The sequence below is a fragment of the Cornus florida genome, unplaced genomic scaffold (assembly GCF_030987335.1).
Source record: "Cornus florida cultivar Cherokee Brave unplaced genomic scaffold, ASM3098733v1 CherokeeBrave_3.0.0_Hap2_Chr07, whole genome shotgun sequence".
Lineage (NCBI taxonomy): Eukaryota > Viridiplantae > Streptophyta > Magnoliopsida > Cornales > Cornaceae > Cornus > Cornus florida.
The window spans coordinates 7,179,029-7,201,411 of record NW_026775577.1 but is presented as its reverse complement, the minus strand read 5'-3'; the positions used below and the strand labels follow the sequence as shown (position 1 = coordinate 7,201,411).

Genomic DNA, 22,383 nt, shown 5'->3' with positions numbered 1-22,383 from the left:
AACTTGCTAAACAAGACACACACAGAGAGAGAGAGAGAGAGAAAATCATCATGCTACCAGTGGAGAAAGAAAATTATATATAAAAGGATAGAAAGGTATTGAAATATTTCCCAGGTATGCTATAAGGAGGTGTTTTTAATAGGAGGAAAGCAAGAAAAAAGAAAGAACAATATAAAATATAATTTTGCCAAGAAAATCCAATGATAAGAATTAGGAGCATGAAAACAGAATTCAGTTACCATGGTGCATCAACATACCTCAGCAGGATATTCCTTAAATATGGGCAAGTACCGTTTTCGGCAATAGTCATTGAACAGAAGAGTAAGAACTGGAAGAGGAATTATTAAGCTGGAAGCTACCGGAAGTTTCTTCAGCCCAAATATTCCAATGGCAATGATATGCATCAGTACCAAAGAAAAGATTGTTGAATTGTGCACTATGGGCCAAAACTTCCCACCCGTCTCAAACTTTGGTGCATAAACATTCAACAACTGCACAAGAAATTTGCTTAACATTGTTATAATTAAAAAATAAAACCTCGTTCTATAATGTCAAATAATGTAAAATAACTTCCCCAAAACCTTTATAGAGTTCAAAGGACAAGGGAATATCAACTTGTCAACATAGGGTTCCAAAACCAATACTTCAAAACTTAAAAGACAGGCTACTGAGTCCTGATGGTCTATATAAATTGAAATTCACATGGTAATCTGACAAACATAGTCTAAGAATTTGTTTTCTTCTCTAACAAGCACGGTCTCACTTGGTGGCTAATCTCACAGAAGAAGGCATACCCAGTGATTCTTTGTAGATGAATCCTTCCATTTACATATACAACAAAATAAAAGAGCCACTAATCCAAAATGAATAATAAGAAATGTGTCCAACTAACCTGGTTACGGTAGATGATGAATCCCAGACAGTAGTAAACCAAGAGAAATGGCAGAATCAGGGGTGAAAGTAAAAAGTATGTTATACCAAGAAGTCCAAAAAAGAGAATCTTGGGAATTTCGCTGTGGTAAGAAATTGAAGGCACCTCATCACTAGCCTTTTTAAAAAAACTGCAGATGAGGGGAATCAGTCGAAAGAGTTCTGAAGATGTACTAGTCCATCCAGATGTCACAACATATGCAATGAAGAACGATGCCTACACCAGAAATAAGCAAGTGTATTATTTCTCTAGAGCATCCTGAAATTTAAAAAATGATTTAGAAAATGAGAATTAATATTTGAAGCCAAAATTTCTGGTTTTCTTTAAAATAAATCTTGAGTACTATAAACCGACTGTTAGTAAACAAATAATTCTTGTTTCATGTTTCTTTTCCACCCGTCGAATCATCAACCAATAAAATCTCATCCAGGAGCATTGCACTATAATTTTCATGAACTAATCCGACTAAATATAGTTATCTAGTTAAGAATAACCTTTTCTGCCCATAAAATCAACAAAAAAAAATGAATATAATATTACATTGAAAGCCCACATTAGCATTGTTGGGTACAAAGCTCAGATATCACCAATTAGATACCTAGTTAAGAAAAAGGACACCACAATGAGATCCAAGTATATATATATATATATATATATATATATATATAAAAGAACAAACAAGCAAGAGAAAAAAAATTGAAGTGTTCAGAAAAATCTTGACTAGATCTATGAAGAAGATAGATAGTCCACTAATATCAAGAGAAGTTACAGAAGTGAGAGATCATACAACACGCAAAAGACATAAAAAATCAGAGCCTAAAAACAACCTTCATTTCCCTGGCCAGGGTTTATTTATTCAACCCTAAATATCCACTACATGGCTCACTTTTGCCGTAAAAACCTCTGAGACCAATATCCAACAAGTTTCTCTCTAATGAGTCTGACTTAGCTTTCTCAAAGTCCCAACAGATCACCAAGGCACGTGTTTACAGAGTTGTGCACCCAAAGAGAAATCATGGCATTTTAAGCCAACTAATATTTCGAGCCTGAGACAATAGTTCGCAACAGTGATGGAACCAGGGATATACTCCAATGGGGACAATTTTGAATAAATAATTTAAAAGAATTCACATATTTGTTGCTTATGGAGATAGTTCCTTTAAGCACGTTGTTAAGAATGTAATTTCAAATCTTGTTCAAAGACATGACAAATCTTGGCCGACTCAATCCCATCTCTCACACAATTATAAATGAGTGACTTCCAACAATTAACTATATTCCTTCTCTGAATTAAATTCATTACCCCTTTATCAGACATCTGAAGTGGTCAAATGAATTAGTGCTAACATTGAAGGTAAGAGAGAAAGAGGAAAACCAAAATTAACTTGGGCGAGTAATAAAAAAAAAAGACGCTAAGAAATTAGATGTGATGGAAGACATAGCCTAAAATTCACGTGGCTGACCACATACGAGACAGGCAAGGATGATGACGAGTTACTAAAGGTAGGACTGCAGCACGAAAAGAAAGAATAGGGGGGAGAGAGATAGAGAGAGAGGTGTTGAAAGCACATTTGGTCTACCCCAAGTATTCAAATAGATCCACTGCATTTCACATAGCATATAGAAAGAGTTGATTAAAATACAAAATTAAATGGAAAATTGGAATCATCTCCCTAATGATGGAGTATAATTATTATAGAAAATGACGTCTAATCATTTCAAGGGCAGGAAACAATTATCCCAATTTCCTCTATTCTTTGCAACAACTTACATGGTTTAAGGCGATAGCTCTATTCACAAATATAAATTTGAACTAAATGGAGCAATTCAATTATTCATGTGACATAAATCCAAACTTGCCCTTGTACGAGAGCTGGATTGAATGGTTTTATAATATGGTTGGTTTTGCATACCTTTGAACCGACAACCATCAGTTTGAATTCCCAACTCACAGAAAATCTAAATTCCCAGGGACCAAGAAAAGCAAGGAACAGGGAAAAAAAAATTTATTTCAATTCTCAATTTCAGTTCTCTAACAAATTGTATAGAAACAAGGAAGAAAAATATTTCATTAAAAACGTTAAAAATAAATCTTCCAGTTGAGACACCCCCACCACATGTAAGTGAGAGCCACGATCATCAAATTATGAAGACTTGACTTTTTATTTTTGGTAAGACTTGTGAACAAACTTTAAGCCAAAAAAAATGACTCAAGTTTACAGGATTGCTCCTGTAGAAAATGAAATATACCCTACACAATTATGTCACAAAGGTTTGATTTAATAAATCAACATCTTTACCTGTGCTGGAACGGCTTCAGCCAATAGGCTGGGAATCTTTTTCGGCTCAAGGAGGAGATTAAATTGGTAGAGAGCTGTTCCCGATAGTACATTTGCAAAGAAAATGTTCCATATCTTAAAACATAGTACCTTAATACATGCACTTTTTGCAATCTGACTAAGTGCAATGTACCCTTGCAAGGATGAAAACATTATCATGATGGGAGGCACAAAGGATAGAAACAGCTGAAGAATGAGACTAGGAAGATATCCTGTAATCACTTGACTGACGACTGTGCTGCACATTGTAAATTAGCTTGTTTTAGTACCATGTCTTTCATGAGATGTAGTTTCCATGAAACAATAAAATTATACATATTTAAGACATCATTTCATGAAGCATATGTGCAAAAGTATTCTGTTTCATACAGACATATGTACCACAATACAGCTCAACTCACTCTACATCTCTACCCAACTAACCCTTTTCACCACCTAACAAGATAACAATACATACTGTGTTTCAATTCCAGTCTATTTAAGGCCATATTATCCCATATAAAGGATATCAAGCTTTTGTAATAAAAATTTCAAGAACTCGTGTACACAGAGATTTGACAAAGTTTTTACATTGGAAATCAGCCATACCAAACACTACCTTCCTTTCTCCAGGCTAACAACGAGCTGAGGAAAGAAATAGGATTCTATAGAAAAGCAGCTTTATCCAATTTCAATAGAACTAATTGAGTCTAAGAAAAAGCCTTCAGAATTACTAACGGTTCAAGTAAGAAAAAGAATGATGTTCTAGATCAATAGACATCGCTCTTTGCACCTTTCTCTAAGGCAAGAAAATGATGATAATCATGATGGTAGAAGATAGCAAAAAGGTAGTAGTAAGAAGAGCCATAACACCAATTCTCTTGCACATTCTTGAAATAACAAAAAAAATAGGAAGTTAATTTATTTTTTTATAAGTAAACAAAAATATGAAGTTTATTGCATTTAAATTGCAATGGAAGATAACTTCTTTTTTTTGTGTAGGGAGGTAAGTGGGAGTTCAAGTTTCATGGTTAGATGGGAGCGTGTCTGCACTCCGATCCGGAAGGGAGGATTGGGTATGGGAAGATTGGTGCTGTTCAATAGTCCTTGTTGGGGAATGGCTTTGGAGATATGGGGTTGAGAGGCACATACTATGGCGGAGGGTGATTGTGAGCAAATATGGGGAGATGAGAGGGGGCTGGTGCTCTTCTGAGGTGAGATTTACAAGTGGAGTTGGGGCTTGGGATGGGATGAATTCTCCAAACATATTATAGGTTTCGAGTCCGGGATGGTAGGGGAATCTTCTTTTGGGAGGACATTTGGTGTGGTGATAGTACTCTTGCGCTCACTTTCCCTAGACTCTTCCAGATTGCTTCAAATCGTTAGGGCTATGGTGGTCGACTGCTATCACCTTGATAGTTGATAGTGAAAGAACAATATGGGATGTTTGTTTCTTGAGGCATTTTCAAGATTGGAAATTGAGGATGCTATTGGTTTTTTGGAGCTCTTGTATTGTCAAGAGATCATCGGAGATGTTTCTGACTATTGGGTGTGGCGTCCCTCTTGTCAGGGTCGCTTTGATGTTAGGTCTCTTTATGCGCTTGGTGGTGCATTTGGCTGGAGAGAAATAGGAGATCTTCCAAAGGAAAGGAAAATCTTATTGCGTCATTGAAATTCTCCATTATTAGCACCCTTTTTTGTTGGGTTCTAGGGAGAAATTTTAAATCCATAGAGGAGTTTGTTGATCTTTTGGGTTCTTTGAGAGTTCAGAGGCTCTTTTGTGGACCTTTGAACGTTCTTTAATACATTATTTACTTATCAAAAAAAAAAAAAAAAAATTAAAGATTACTTATTTTCTTTACTTTGAGACACAAGAAGACTAAATTAAACCTATTACGTTCAAAATAACAAGATGCATTGTGCAAAATGAACGGGGAAAAGAAAAAAAAAAAAGATGTATTGTGCAAACCTTACTGAAAAAAAGATACATTGTGCAAGCCTACAGTTCACCCTATTGTGCAAGGTTCAGACTATAATTTTTTGCCATTAGCCCAATGGTGTAACCCCTCCTCCCTCAAAGTGGAGGTGAGGGGTTGGAGTTTCATAGTGGGCAATTTGTGAAACGCGCGTGAGTACTTACCCAACCAAAAAAAATATAAGGTAGATCCAATGATGCACTGGTTAGAAGAGGAAGAGTTGCTTGCCTAGAAGGTAAGCGACAAAGAGGCCAACCAAAATTTACATGGGAGGAAGTAATAAAAAATAATCTAAAAAAATTAAATCTAAGAGAAAACGTGGTATATAATAGGAAAGAATATAAAAAGGAGAATACATGTGGCCGACCCCATCCATATTGAATAAAAGGTAAGGACGATGATGTTCGTCCCACCTTAAGACTGAATTGGTGTTTAAAATATGCACCTTATACACCAACTGTACACATTACATGATGCATTGATTGCAAATACAGGCTTCCTGTTAGCATTGGACTATAAAATTCCTAACCCAAATCAATTCAAAAATTAGTAAAACAAAGAGAGGTGGATAAATAATCAAAGACACCCGATCCACCAAAATTAAGGGACAAATGTATTAAAAACCATTAAGCAAATTCTATCAATAAGATGAGTACTTTTCTTTGTTCTTTGTATTTATTTATTGATTTTTTTTCCATAGATACTAAAACACAACCCACAATCTGAGTTGTTATTTTCCAATTTTTATTATTAGATTTTTGGTTCCAATATCTTGTAATTACATATTTATGCCTCAACTATCTAATGCAATAACGCTTGCATGTTACTTCACAGAAGGAAAAAATACTAGAACTCTTCCAGCCTTTTAATACCATGCTTCAATCCTCCATGGACTACTGAAATCCCTTATCAAAATTAAAGACTTCTACTTCACTGAAAGAACACAACAAAGGTACTAAATATAGAGCAACTACATTATCATATGATTCCTTGGGGTATATTACATCCGATCTCAAGGACAAAAAATAGGAACCTTTTGTTTTTTGGATTCCAACAAATTTCAGGACAGAGTTCTTGGCAGACATGGTAATAAATGAGGTTTTCTTCTTCTTCTTCTTCTTTCTTTATTTTTTACAAAAATAATAATAATAATAAAATTTAAGAAAATAAATATATCTTTCTAAACCTTTCATGCTTTCCAATACATATACCTACAGAAGGCAGTAATCCAAACTAGTCAGTAATATGAAGAAGACATCACAACCCACCAGAAAGCAGACAGACAAGTCCAGATCCAAACACACAGGTTTTAGAAAGATACCACACCTATCCTGGGACACCACCAAACTCTCTACAACAGTTCTTTGCAGACCTCAAATCCTCAAGAAAAGAGAAAAGAAAATCCAAGCAACCTAGGGCGAAAGAACAATATGACTTGTTTGTCACAAGTCAGCATAGGTCAAGAATATTTTTTTTATTAGAATATTATTTAGAAAAAGATTCTAAAAACAAATCCCTAATAACTATGAACTATATATACAGTAACACAAAAAATGAATTATTTGTTTAAAAAATTCTGAAGTTCTATGTGATTCAACTAAACCTTATTGCCAATCATACCCTATTTTATAATTCAAATGTGCAATAGCAGGTAGTAGGCAGTGATTAAGGAATGGGAGAAGCTACTAGATTGAGATTCTGTATCATATTGCATTCCTGTCCACTGAACTTTAGTCCTCATGATACGGAGGAAAAGATATCCAAAATTTTCTTAAATATGATCAGGTGTTCATCCATGTGGGTTGCTAGTTTCTATATTATACACCCACTTTTCTTAGAAGAAATTTCTTGCCTCTCTAATTCCACAAACAAACAAAGAGAGAGACAGAGACACAGACGCAGACAGAGAGAGAGAGTTCCCAATTGCAGGAAGCAAGAATACAAGATTATGGGAATACTTATACACTATATTGTATGAACTTCCAATACAAGCCTCCACATTTCTATATACATGTATCAATCATTTAGGCTGTTGGTGCCAGTTGAGAGGTAAATATATATGTGTGAATGAGCAGATGTTAAAAGACCTAAATCAACCATTAATATATGTTTGATACTTTTAAAAAATTAGAAGAAGGAAAAAAAAAAAAAAAGAAAAAGAAAAAAAAGTTCAAAGACTGAACTACTTACAGCTCCAGTATGCTTTCCAGAAAAGGGAACCAGGTCTCCAACTGTTCCAGATTAGTAAGACCTTGCACTAAGACAACCGGAATAAGAAATAGAACTGTAATAAGAATATACGCGACAAAAACCACAAGCTTCCAAATCCATCTTTTTATGAACGACGCAGAAAAGAAGGGCCAGTAAACATCCCGAGGCTCAGGGGCTGGCTCAGTGACCCACTCTATAGGATTGACACCTTGTTGGATGTGTAATGCTATTGCAGCAACAAACCGTGATTTGAATGACACAAAAGCAGCTGGAACTTCCTGTTAAAATTGGAAAGGCAATAGGAGAAAGATAGGGTGCATCATATACAATTTTAAATTAAATTTTAATGAATAATTTGACTACAGATAACCTGAGATTCATTAAATTTTAATCTATTTTGACTATAAATAACCTGAGATACAGCTATCATGAAGAGGACAATGTGTGCATGCGAAAGTTTCACAGAGACCACACATATTCAGCCGTCTGTAACACAGACTGCTTCAATATGAATACTGATTTATAAGTGAGAACTCTACTTATCAATGTAAAGCGCACAATTTGCAGAAGAATGGACCTGTGGATTTAAGGCCGGTTAGACAATTAAGATTAGTGGTCGAGCCACATAGAGTTGAGTTGGGCAGTTGCCCCCACTAAACTTTTTGTTATTCTAATTTTATATGTATATTGTATTACAAATGTGAATTTGCTCCCACCCAAAATTGTTTTATAATGTTTACTCTTTGAGGGTCACCAACTCTTCTTCAGTCAAAATTTCTCTTTTCTTTCCCAAGTTTTCTATGCCTTTCATTCTCATGACCCACGCCAAGTTTATCTCCCCTATTTCGGCTGTCAATTTCTCTCTTGGACTCTCTCAATCTCTCTCCAAAGCAAAAACACGAAGTGGAATAATTATAAAGATCTTTTATCAGTAGAAATCTCAATCCTAAGCCAATATGCAAGAAACTTTAATCCTTACTCTTAGGCAATATTATTTTTTCTGCAAAATAAGATTTTTAATGTTGGAAAAAAAGAAAAAGGGAGCAGGATTTTGCTAACATTAATAAATTTTGTGAGAAAATATTTAATGACATTGATATCATGCAACCCTTTCAAGAGAAAAAATTCATTGTGGAAAATTATAAATATACTGGATGAAAATATTATAAATCAAAATTTGCAAATTCTTCCTCTCCTTATGATCAAGCTTTCTTTCACTTCCTCAGTTAGTTGAAAAATTACCACCAATATATATAAATATATATTAGAAATCAATATTTAAATTTCATTATTTATTGTTTTAGTTGGGAAAAAAAAAATTGTCTTATTATTGTCCCCCCACACTAAAGTAAGTTCCTGGCTCCGCCACTGATTAAAATCCCAGCAACATCCATCAAGTGATTCAGAATGATAACTTACAAATCATAAAGACTCGTATCAATTGCTTCCTAGAACATGTATGTCTCATGTACTCATGTGTATAAAGGCACTCTTAATTTCACCCCTTTTACAACATGCATAGATTTTAAGCCTCAAAAGGTAAGCGTGTCTTCATTCAAGGGCGTGTGCTGTACATTTGTATTTTGTGGCCTTATCTCATGGTGCAAGGATGAGTCCATGAGAAAGTACAACTTGATCCAAGGAAGCCAATTATATTGTGCCAAAGTACAAGTTACCAGATCAATGGGTAATCATTCTTCAGGCACCTTAACTCCAAGAAAAGGGAAAATAGTATGCACCCATCTTAACAAGTACAAGGAACTGGAAAGCAAAAATTATTCTACAAAATTTAAAAATAAAAAAACAAAGTGTTTGAGATATTCTTACACATGTTTCTTTCTTGTCTACCTCTCGTCTTCTAACCAAAATATTTAAAAAGGTTAAATAGCAGTTCCCTTGTTAATGAGATTTAGCTTTTTCAAATTATAGCGCGGATAAAATATCAATAATCATAGACACACTAAAGGAGCTCACCTTTCCCACTATAGAAGTTTGCTCCATTCTCATATTATCTTCCAGATCTTCTAGCTTCTTTTCATACTGATCTAGAATATTAACTTTGCGTCCAAAAAGTCCCAAAAAGCCATCACGCCTGAACCTTTGTTGAGTGTGGGTTGTTGATTTCAAGTGGGCAAGCTTTCTATACATTTTATCTGCGTCACTCTAGAAGGAATATAAACACACTAATCAAATGATAGATACTTTAAATGTGTGTGTGTGTGAATGTGTGTGTGTGTGTGTGAGAGAGAGAGAGAGAGAAGAATGTTGATAGTATTTTAGCATTTAGACTACAACCAAAATTTTAAATGTTTCTACTTTTTTTTTTTTTTTCAAATTTTGAATTGTATATTGAATGCAAAGGATTGCAGACAAAAAATATATTATTCCTCAGAGAGGCTTGCGTATTATTCAATGCAGATGCATCATCTCCACATATAAAACAACACCATCATCATCAACAATAACAACAACCCATCTCAAGGAACAATTCGTGGGATGGCAAGAATACAAGTTACAGACATTTTATTGTCGAGCTAATTGAACATGATCTGATTGCTACAACTACCACTAAAACACAAACATGTCAAGAAAATACAGGCGCAAAAGTATGAGTTCATCATAAAAGAAAAAGAATATTAGTTCCAAAAATTATTATTACATGATCAATGTAGAAATAATTCCATGAAGATTCATTCAAAACACTGTTAACATAACATCCAGCTTTCATGTTCCGACATCATTACTATTATGGAGAGAGAGAGAGGAATGTTGATGTGCAGTCCAGTTGAACGCTGAAAACTAATCAAATGATGTGCTTGTGTGATGAGGAGACAGTTGCCCACCTCCTTTTGCACTGCAGTATGGCCAGAGATTGTTGGGATTTGATGCTTGGATTATTTGGAATCCATTGGGTTATGCCTAGGTCTTCTAGAGGGTTGATTGAGACTTGGAGAGGTGTCCCTGTTGGGGCTCTTATTCAGGAGGCTTGGAGGGCTACGCCTCTTTGTATTTGGTGGTGCATTTGGCTCGAGCGAAATAGGAGATATTTTGATGGAAAGAAGAAATCTATTTCTACTCTTAAGTTCTCTATTATTTCTGACAAAATTAGGAGAAAAGATTAAAATTGTATTGTAATTGAGAAAGCCAATACACGGCTTATATACACAAATTACAGCCTGTACAAAGCTAATCACAGGAAGATAAAATAGGAAACTAACCTTCCTAAAAAATGAATTAGAATGAATTTCTATATTAGTGGGATTCTCTAACTTATTATCCCATGATTCTAGGAAAGTCTATATTAGTGGGATTCTCTAACTTATTATCCCATGATTCTAGGAAAGTCAATGATACACATAAAATACATTCCTTACTAATCCACCTATGGAGGGAATAAATCTTCTACTTTCCAACACTCCCCCTCAAGCTAGAGAATATGCATTTTTCATTCCCAGCTTGGAAATAGATTCTTGAAACGCTGCACTTCCTAGTCCTTTTGTAAGCACATCAGCAAGTTGACCATTGGTTGAGACGTATGGAGTACAAATTAAGCCACTATCCAACTTCTCCTTTATGAAATGTCTATCTACTTCCACGTGCTTTGTTCTTTCATGTTGAACAGGATTGGGAGCAATGCTAATGGCAGACTTGTTGTCGCAAAATAACCTCATTGGTCCTTCCCACTTGATTCTTAAATCTTCCAGAATTATCTTGAGCCATAATAACTCGCATACTCCTTGAGCCATTGCTCTAAACTCTGCCTCCGCACTCGATCTAGCTACCACATTCTGCTTCTTACTTCTCCATGTTACAAGGTTGCCTCCAAGGAAAGTACAATAACCCGTGGTGGAACGTCTATCAATGAGTGAGCCTGCATAATCTGCATCAGTGTATGCCTTTAAGACTAATCCAGTGTCCCTTTTAAATAAAATTCCCTAGCCAGGACTAGTTTTTAGATAATGTAGTACTCTGTAGACTGCCTGTAGGTGAACTTCTCTTGGGTTGTGCATAAATTGGCTAACCACGCTCACGGTATATGCAATGTTTGGCCTTGTGTGAGCAAGGTATATAAGCTTCCCTACTAATCTTTGGTACCTTTCCTTGTCAACGGCTGGATCTTCACTTGCTTCCCCGAGTTTGTGATTTGGATTGATCGGTGTGCAGCTTGGTTTACATGCTAGCTTCCCTGTCTCCCTTAGAAGATCAGTTACATATTTCTGTTGTGAAATGAAAATGCCTTCTCTGGAATGGGCTACTTCAATTCCTAGGAAGTACTTCAATCTTCCTAGTTCTTTTATCTCAAATTCTCTGATTAGGCATTTTCTCAAGGCTTCCTTCTCCTTCTCATCATTTCCTGTCACAATTATGTCATCGACATATACCAAAAGAGCAGTGACTCCCCCTGCATCTGAGTGTGTAACAAAGAGAGTATGATCCCCTTGACTCTGTTTATATCCAGTGGCAAGCATTACTTTGGCAAATCTTCCAAACCAGGCCCTTGGTGATTGCTTCAGGCCATACAACGCTTTCTTCAGTTTGCAAACCTGTTGCTACTCAGATTTCCCTTAAAGCCTGAAGGGATATCCATGTATATTTCCTCCTCCAAATTACCGTGAAGAAAAGCATTTTTTACATCAAATTGTTCCAAGTACCAATTGAAGTTGGTTGCTAGTGATAACAAGACTCTTACCATACTCATTTTAGCCACCGAAGCAAATGTCTCTTGATATTCAACACCATAGGTTTGCGTGTATCCCTTTGCCACGAGCCTGGCTTTGTATCTCTCCAAAGATCCATCTGACCTGTACTTCACTATAAACACCCACTTGCATCTTACAGTCTTCTTTCCTGGTGGTAGGTTGACAATTTCCCACGTTTGATTCTTCTCTAGTGCTTGCATCTCTTCTCTCATAGCATCTTTCCATTTCTCATCAGATAATGCCTCAGATAATGTATCAGGAATATGAATAGTGCTTAGGCTAACTAGGAAGCTCCTATGTGCTTGTGAGAATTTTTTAAATGACACAAACTTCGCTAAAGGGTACAATGGGTGTTTAGTGCATCTCTTGTGCCTTTCCTAATGGCAATGGGAATATCATGATCATGTGGAGTTTCTGGAGCTGTATTTACCTCATTCTCAGGATTAGGCGTTGAATCTTGGACTTGCACAGGATTAGGACCCCGGTCTCGTTGTCTTGAATACACCAGCGAAAACCTCATAGAGTCACAAAGTTCATTATTCCCTGTCATTGGACTTTGAATAGGAGTAGTATTTGACACAGAAACGGGCTGTGATGATGGTTCAGGAGGTATCTGTGATGATGGTTCAGGAGGTATAGGTTGAATTGGCACAAAAACTGGGTTGGAGTCCAATGGAACAGGTGGAAAGTCTCTGTCCTTATCTTCAATGAATGCCAAAGACTCTCCCTGAAGATAAGGCTGAGTGAAATATGGTATTTTTTCTTCAAAAGTGACATCAATAGAGACTAAGAACTTCCTAGTAGGTGGATGGTAACACTTGCAACCCTTTTGAGTAGACGAATAACCCACAAAAATACACTTGGTGGCTCTTGGATCTAGCTTCCCTCTATTATGGCTATAGACATGAACAAAAGTAGTACATCCAAAGATTCTTGGAATGAGGTTGTTTGTTGTTCTTAGATCTGGATAAAAACGGGCAAGTGTCTCCATTAGTGTTTGAAACCCCAGCACCCTAGAAGGTAATCTGTTAATTATATATGCAGCTGTAAGCACAGCTTCCCCCCAGAAAGTTTTTGGGACATTTTGATGGAAGAGAAAGGCTCGGGTTGTAGCTAATAAATGACCATTCTTCCTCTCTGCCACTCCGTTTTGTTGTAGACTGTTAACACGAGGATTCATGGATAATTCCCTCTTTTTGAAAGTATGGAGATAAGGTTTTATTGAAATAATCCCTTGCATTATCCGATCTAAATCTCTTTATTTTAACCCCAAACTGGTTTTGAATCATGTTATGGAAATTTGGAAGCACAATACTTACATCCGATTTAGATTTAAGAAGAAAGAACCAGGAGAATCTAGTGCAATCATCGATAAAGGAAACAAACCATCGTGAGCCAGACAAATTTTTAACTGTGGAAGGCCCCCATATATCACTGTGAATTAAATAAAATGGAATTGAACTTCTTTTATCACTAACCGGAAAGGGTACACGCTTGTGTTTTGCAAATTCGCACACATCGCAATGAAAATTTTCAAAATTCCAAAAGATGGATGTCCTAGTCTAAAATGATGAAGCCAAATAGTGTCTTTATTGGATGATGAAAGAAACGACAGAGATAATTTATTCCCGACAATATAAGATTTTCCTGTTTCTTCAAGATAGTAGAGCCCGTTCTTCTCCTTAGCAAGTCCAATCTTCCTCCCCGAATCCTGGTCTTGAAATGTACAGTAAGAAGGATAAAACAAAACATTACAGTTCATGTCATGAGTGAGTTTTTGTATGGATATCAGGTTGGTGGACAATTTAGGGACATGAAGGACATTTTTTAGTGTGAGAGATGGACTGATATGGATATCCCCTAGACCTGCTACGGTAGTGAGAGAACCATCTGCAACAGCTATTTTTTGATTGCTTGGACAGGGGTTATAAGTGTTAAAATTTAGTGAATAGTGAGTCATGTGATCTGTAGCTCCTGAGTCAATAACCCATAGATTCCGAATAGGTTCATCTGAGACATGTAATCCGTGAGAAACAGAAAACTTACCTGAAAGTGCGAGAGAACATGCACCACTTGGTTTCTCCAATGATCCCAGAAGCCCCCTTATCTTCTCGATCTCCTCATCATTGAACCCGCTCTGTTCTTGAGACTTTTCGTGGCTCGACTGATTTGTGATGAAGTTGGCTTGGCTTCTCTGTTGTCCTCCTCAGTATTCCCACTCTCTGCTTGGTGGTTTACCATTCAACTTCCAACATTTCTCTCTAGTGTGTCTTGGTTTCTTGCAATAGGTACACCAAAGAGTATCCTTGCTGCCCTTTCCTTGAAACCGTGACAAATCTGCCTTACCACTTTCTTGAATTGATGGCCGTTCTGTCTTCGTCACCATAGCTGATCCTTCTAGGGCTTGGGGTTCAAGCATAACCCCCCTACGACTCTCCTCTGCCCGGATCAGAGAGATGGTCTCATTTAAAGATGGTACCTCCTCCTTGCCAAGAATCTGAACCCTGACTTGATCAAACTCAGCATTGAGTCTTGCGAGAAATTCGTAGACTCGATCTTTTTCGATAAAGCCCTTCAAGATTGCAGCATCTTCTGGACATTTAGACTTAATGCATCGGTAATGATCAAGTTCCTACCACAGATTCTGCAGTGAATTCGCATACTCCGTGACTGACTTTCCACCTTGTTTCATCGCACCAGTCTTGATTTTAATCTTGTACACTTGCGCTGCATCACGAGCCTTCGAATAAGTCTGTCAAACAGCATCCCAAACCTCTTTGGCAGTGGACAAGAACATGCAGGTGTCGCTGATTTCTGGATTCATTGAATTCCACAACCATGACATGATCATGGAATCTGCTTCATCCCACGCATCGAACTTTGGATCTCCTTTCTTTGGACCTGTCCCTAGGAGATGGCTGAGCTTCCCTTTTCCCTTCAAATAGGTTTGAACAAATTGGGACCACTTCAAAAAATTCTTCCCATTCAGTTTGTATGCCACCTGAATGTTCTGCAAATCACCGGATGCTTGATGCAAGATGACTTCCTCAGAAGATGATTTGGTCTCAGACATATTGGATTGGGTTTAAGAAAGGAATAAACTCAGAGAAAAAAAATGGCAATGAAGGCCAGGGCATTTCCTGAAAAAGATAAGGAAAAAATAATCTCTCTTTGGCAATTAAGGCTGAAGAGACTGTGATTCCCAGAAAAGAGCCTAGTGCTCTGATACCATGACAAATTTAGGAGAAAAGATTAAAATTGTATTGTAATTGAGAAAGCCAATACACGGCTTATTTACACAAATTACAGCCTGTACAAAGCTAATCACAGGAAGATAAAATAGGAAACTAACCTTCCAAAAAAATGAATTAGAATGAATTTCTATATTAGTGGGATTCTCTAACTTATTATCCCATGATTCTAGGAAAGTCTATATTAGTGGGATTCTCTAACTTATTATCCCATGATTCTAGGAAAGTCAATGATACACATAAAATACATTCCTTACGAATCCACCTATGGAGGGAATAAATCTTCTACTTTCCAACAATTTTCACTCTTTTTTGTTGGGTGTCAGGGAGAGATTATAAATCCATTGAGGAGATTATTGTATTTTTGGCCTCGTTGAAGATTTAAGGCGCTTTGTGGCCTTTTTGTTATCATGGGTTCCGCTCCCCTTTTTTTGAGCATTTTCAATAAATTTTACTTATCAAAAAAAAAAAAAAAATACCTAAAATAAAATAAGTTAAAAAATAAAAATAAAAAAAAATAAAAGAAGAAGAAGAAGAAAAGAAGATGATAAATAAACAGCTTTAAAAACTTTTATCAAATGCGACAATATGTGAGACAACAATATTAGAAATAAAAATCGGTCAATTGTGTTAGGTGTATGAAAAATTAGTTCCCACTTCTCAATGAATTATGTGAGACAACAATATTACACAAATCGGACATCATTTTTTCGAGTCACTTGAACATCATCTACATTGTCGCTTTGTGCAAATAATGTCAAAGGTTAAGGTGTGACCCAGTCCACGACTCCCAATAGCATTGATTAACGGGGACTATACCGGATAAAAAAAAATTAGTTGAACATCATTTAGATTGCCAAGTATTAGAATTAAAAATATCAGGTCACATAAATATTACTCATGAAGAACTGAAGACTTAAAGGTTCAAAAGAATATAATTATATGGACAATTTTGGAAAGATAAAAAAAATAAGAACAAAAAAAAAAGGAATGAATCTATAGCATCTCATAAGAAAAGGGAATAAATCCATGAAGAATTACTCAAAATTCTTACAATGAGCCCTTGAATTTTGCTTGTTCGACGAACCACAGAATTTGAGAGGTATGTAGAAGGATAATTCTCCATGAAGAAGCTCTCGACACTTTCACTGAAACTGCTGCTAGATGAGGCAGGGATACTTCGAACTAAAATAGTGAACTGATGTGGCTGAGGTTTAGATGAGTAGAAATAAGCAATCCTTTTTGACGAAATATAGTTGTACTCCTGCAGATCATATAGCATTCAGCACCCAGTTGAAATTCCATGGATACTTTCTCCCCCTCCAAATGAACCAACAAAGTGTAATCACACACAACATATCTTTTCTTTTTTTTTCTTTTTTTTTCGGAAATTAATCACACACAACGTATCACTTACAAAATAAAGAAGATAGCAGACAATTGCTGTGAAAACATACGCAGCAGAGAAGTGAATCCATAACCTTCAAAGAGGCCAAAACTTATAGTCAGGGTCTCTTCACCAAATTTAGCTAAACTCCTAATAGAATGTGAATCAAATTAAATAAAAAAAAAAAGGCGCGGAGACTGCATACGACTCCATTAGAAACTCTAATAAGATATTTACACAAATAAAATATGCAATTGAAACAGAAAATTCCCATTCTACAAAATTAGAACTAGAAAAATCACCTAAGAACAGTAGAAAAAACGTTAAAAAGCATCATGAAGACCAAATTAGGTTTTCAAAAATAAAATCCAGTAAAGTTGAGAGAAATATGAGCACTATCCAGCACGGAACAACAAAATGATTTTCCAGTTGGAGATAGTGAATACTTATCTGAGCAAAATGATATAGCAAATAACAACAAAATTATTTTCAAGTTGGATACAGAAACTGAGTCATTAAGTATATAACAGACTTACCCCCAAAAAGTACAAACTGTATTTTGGTAAACACATGATATTGCAATTTATATGTTTCTATATAACTGCTTAAGGGGGACTATTTCAAATTAAAGATTAAAATTTCTAGTAAATTAAAGACAAAAATTTATAAAATTCTGAATTAGTGCAATTTATATGTTTCTGCTTACACATTAAAGAATTTTAAATTCTCAATAAGTTGGTTTAAGAGGTTTCCGAGACTTATTAACCCCTCTACATCTATTTTGGGATTATATAGTACTTCGTCCCTTCATAATCGAACATAACTTCTTTTTTTCTCTCTCTTTTGGCAACAAAGGGTGTTTCAAACCCTTTTGGGGGTAGCACCAATCTTTCTGATACCTGCAATCCAAGCAACAGTATTGGGCTAGGAAGCATGGACACACCTAAAAGGACATGCCCCGACACGCCAAAATACATGTCCGAATATTTTATATTTTATCGAATATCCAGCCACGTTGTGGACATGCTTCTGACACGCCATGGATACGTGCCCGACACATGCGTCCCACTCTTTGGGGATTTTTAAGATTTTTTTTTTTTTTTTTTTTTTATAAGAATTTTTAAGAAAGTTTTAAAAACAATGTTGAGTTGAAGTGTAAATTTTAGGAGTTATTTAATTACATAATTACTTAAAAACTTGTTTCATAAAACATTTAGATATTTATTCTTATATTTTAGTTCAAAGGTTCGAACCCTTGCACGATCATTTTGACACTCTTGTAGTCCCACCAACCAAGCTTCACTACCGGGGAATGGTCTCCCTATCAGTCTATCTCTCTCCCCCCTTTCTCCTCTTTCTATCTTATTCTTCGTGCTCCTCTTTTCTTTCTTCTTCTTGATTTTCACAAACCCTAAATACTTCTTTTTTTCCTCACACAATAAATTTCTTTTTGTCTCTTTTTCCTTTTTCCTCTATTCCCCATGAAATTTTTTCTCTTCTATGGATTCTTACCTATATTTTTAACTAAGGCCTAATTCTTTTTCTAACAAAACACTAATCCTCTTTGTCTCATTGTTTTTTTTCCCCCCCTCTTTCTTAACCCTCTTTCTATTATTCTTTCTTTTTTCCAGCAAAACACCTTTTTTTTTCATTATGAGATTCTAAAAAATGATATTACTCTTAATTTCTTGAAGTACAACATCATATATATAGAAAATATATTTCTTATTTGCCGTGTCACTATATCCATGTTGTGTCGTATCCACGTCCTATATCCATTTCCGTGCTTCTTAGGTATTGGGTATGCTCAGGACAAAGACTTGACATCCAAGGAATTGAACACAAGACCTCTGCATGTCCAAAAGCATTATGCTAACTCAGTTACCCCATGGGGTAGCAAAAGTAACTTCACTTGTATCATGCCCAGTTATCATCCTGTCCCAAGCTTCGAGAAAGAGAAGAGGGGGAGGGGATGGGGTAGCATTAGATAGTTGACAACCATGTAAGATCTTTATCAGACCACTAGAAACATAAATTCATAGAGAACAGTGCTATTAATAAAAATGGGGGGAAAATAACTGCCATAACTTCCTTTTTAAATATATATATATATCCATGTTAATCCTTAGCCATCATTCGATCTCATTAGCATGAAGTTGCACCAGTACATATTAATTATAGTAATTACCAGTTTGATCCATTGTCGACATTTGAAATAGTGAATGAGTCCAAAGACTTGTTTGCCAAATCAGAAAAATCAGCACTTAGCTGATTCCCCAAATAATTAATAGGAAGAAGAATGAAAACCCCAATAATTCCAGCAAAACTAAATACTTTGAAACTGCAAAAAAGAAAAGAAAAAATTAGTTAATGATATATACAAAAAAAGGATCACCAAAAAAAAAAAAAAAAAAAAAAGATGAGCAATAGCATGATGCAGACCTAGTTAAAATACTAATAAATTTTGAAACAGGGAAATAAGAAAGTGTCATAGCACGATCTGCAACAAAATTGAACTCTCTAGTTCATTAACATGTGCAAATCAAGAAAGATCCAATAAAGAAACATATAGTTGATACTTTAAACACGAGTTCAATACCATTACAAATAATTGTATTGCATCCTTAACCAGTTTACCTTACATTCGTGCATGAAGACCAAATTTAGATTTCTTAACTGTACCTAAAACAATTGGACGAAAAGCACAAATGTTAATACAAACACAGTTACTACCAGTATCCATCATTCAAAAATTTTGTTTCTTCTTTTAGTTTTTTTTTTTATAACAATCCAACTATACAATTTGCCACCGTGCCGGCCCTTTCTCCACCTCCCACCCCAAATTTCAATCTTCAATACACAAACAAATTTTTTTTCTTTTTTTAATTTTTCTATAACTATCCAACTATCCATCACCTACATATTTGCCACCACGCCAGCCCTCTTACCCCACAAACCTCCCACCCAAATTCCTATCTTCAATACACAGACAGAGGATAATCTCAAAAAAATTTTAGATTCAGTTGACTTGTGCACAAGGCATACTGGCCAAATTGTGAACGAGATGCAAGAAGTATCAGTTCCCAAGCTTTGTTACATGGTACGTACCCATGTCAAAGCAAAATAACGTGGATACGGTTATGGGTTATTATGTGCTTGATACAATGATTAAATTAGGTCACACCAATCCGCCACATGTGACAAAAAAAGCTCAAATTTGATACCAATGAAGAGTTTTCTGCTTATGAGATAGATAGGAATCCCCCCCTTTCCCCACATTCCATTTAATTTAAGTTCTAACTGAATATATCCTTAAAGAATAATAACATCATACACCATACAATAGTATTGGCAGAGTATGTAAAAAAAAGATAGGACGTGTCAAACTACAGTACCATACTTTACACATTTTTCCGTATCTTGGGAGTAAGGATTCAAGGAGGTATGCTTCACAGATGTACCTAAGTCCATGTAACATAATCCTGAGCTTATGCAAGATGTTTCCAATCATTCAATTGAACAAAAGCTCATATAATAATGAATGAGAACACAAAGAAGAAGAATTTAGGGCAATTCTGCTCGACACACTTTGTTTTGCAGGATGGATGCATTTACTTCTTCAGTTCACGATAATTCTATTTCTTTCTTCTTTTCCTTCCTTCATACAAAGTTATAGCAGTCCATTTTCTTTAATTTTTTCGTTGATTTAGTTTGATATCTTCTTAATTTTAGATGATTCTGCAACTTATTGTCATTTTATGAGAACAAATTTAGTAAAAAGAACACTTTTGTATGCTTACAATAGCATGTCACATCATAAATTTAAACGTCAGTTTCACAGGAAAAGGTCTAAGTTACCCAAATGTGAAAATACGCATGAATACTACAGCATCCAATCCTGAGATTGACAATAGTTCTGCTTCTGAGGGCCGCCAAGCCTCTCTCACCCAGCCGGGAGAAGGTAATAACCTTTCCAAGTTGAAATCAGTTCTCTCTTGAGCATTTCTCTCAGCAATCAAGCGTGGTGCATAAACACTGATGTTACCTGGCTGCTTCCTCAATATAGAATATAGAGTGCAAAACAAAAGGCAGAGGCCGAGATTGATTCCAACAGATGTTAAAAGAGCAGAAAGAATCATTCCTTTGAGTGCTTATTAGGCCAATTATTCACGGTAACAATTCCTCACCCTCATAAACTCAACTGCATTAGCAGAAGCGAAATTCAACAACAGCTTATGTAGGTCACCTAATGGAAAGAGCTGCATGAAAGTGTAAAGACTAGTATTAGAAGTACAATTATTGTTTTAGCAATGTGTGTACTTACATTTATAACTTTTAAACGAATGATTTTAAGGAAAAAGAAAACATTTCAATAGAATAAGTAGCAAGAGGGGAAAAGGCCAATATTTTTCTTTTTTAATCTTTCTCCTTTTCTTTTTGCCCTGAATTGATCAATTTTCTTACACAAACCAATGGACCATTCGCCCAATGCTATGCTCTCTCCTCCCTCAAAGGAGAGGTGAGGGTTTGAGTCTCGTAGTGGGCAATTTGTAGTACTACCTAAACAAGTGCTAATCAAATATTCCATGTTACACGGACTTGGGTATGAGTGGTTGGCATGTAAGGAGTGCCTTGGTAACCACAATTCTCAACAGAAATATGGCATTCTATTTTGTGTTAACACACATCAAACCATTACCCATACATCCTTGGTTGAAACAAGTGGCAATAGCAGATTTTGGAATTGAAAAAACTATCAATGGGTAGCTCACTGAAGTAATAAAAAATAACTTACGAAACTAAAATTTAAGAGAAGACATGGTGCATAATAGAAAAAAATATATAAAAAGGAGAATTCATTTGATCGACTCCATCCATATAGAATAAAGGCAAGATGATGATCAATGGGTAGCTCACCGCGAGAGCACCCCTTGAAAACCCTACTCTTCCAAATTTCTAAATGAACATCTATCACAGCTAAAACAATTAATGATCTATGAAGAGGGACAGATCTAGGAATTCATATGAGGGGAGACAAAATTATATAGAGGGGTTTTTTCATAATTTCAGTGGAAGCAATTTTAAAATTCTATGGGTATAAATGTAAAAAAAGTATAAATTTTGGAATATAAAATACAACAATAAAAAAATTCAGTGGTTGCGAATGCCCCCACTGAGTAAGATCCCTGCCTATCTATGAACTATGATAACCAGCTACAAAATCAATGATCCAACCCTCGAAGTACAACATCAGCTGTAAAGCCTAGTTCATGAATTTTGAAATCCAACAGACCAGTAGTGTATAATATCTCAAATCTGAATCGAAACTATTTATATTTCAGTTTCAGATCATAATGAAACAATTGCTTCAGTAAGAGATTTACCAGCTTGGTGAATTGCTTCAGACGTGGATGAACCGAAAACCCTAATTAAGAAACGTACGATTGTTCGATGCGAGAAAATGCTTATGAAAGTGAGAAATAGACGGCGCGAGCGAGAGATCATACCTTATGCTATCGGAGAGAGAACCTGGTGTGTCGGTAAAGCTAGTAGGATATTTAGGATATTTTCGAAGTGGATAATCAGTGAACAAAACTGAGATACAAATG

At 35.7% G+C, this 22,383-nt stretch overlaps 1 protein-coding gene across 5 annotated transcripts in view; it reads right to left on the bottom strand.

Moving 5' to 3' along the window:
• LOC132315940 (CSC1-like protein HYP1) overlaps nt 1-22,383 on the bottom strand; it is a 44,045-nt gene extending 21,662 nt beyond the window's left edge. Inside the window, exons 1-10 of one of the 5 annotated variants that reach the window (XM_059814390.1) lie at nt 22,282-22,383; nt 20,633-21,033; nt 18,963-19,115; nt 16,805-16,868; nt 16,442-16,651; nt 9,411-9,599; nt 7,416-7,714; nt 3,232-3,508; nt 893-1,147; nt 258-491 (exon numbers count right to left, since the gene is read on the bottom strand). In XM_059814390.1, coding sequence (XP_059670373.1) covers nt 258-491; nt 893-1,147; nt 3,232-3,508; nt 7,416-7,714; nt 9,411-9,599; nt 16,442-16,651; nt 16,805-16,868; nt 18,963-19,115; nt 20,633-20,913 — 1,962 coding nt within the window. In that variant the 5' untranslated portion in view covers nt 20,914-21,033; nt 22,282-22,383. Of the gene's footprint in view, nt 1-257; nt 492-892; nt 1,148-3,231; nt 3,509-7,415; nt 7,715-9,410; nt 9,600-16,441; nt 16,652-16,804; nt 16,869-18,962; nt 19,116-20,632; nt 21,034-22,158 lie in introns of all 5 variants that reach the window. The other 4 variants (XM_059814394.1, XM_059814391.1, XM_059814392.1 and 1 more) reach the window with 4 other exon arrangements.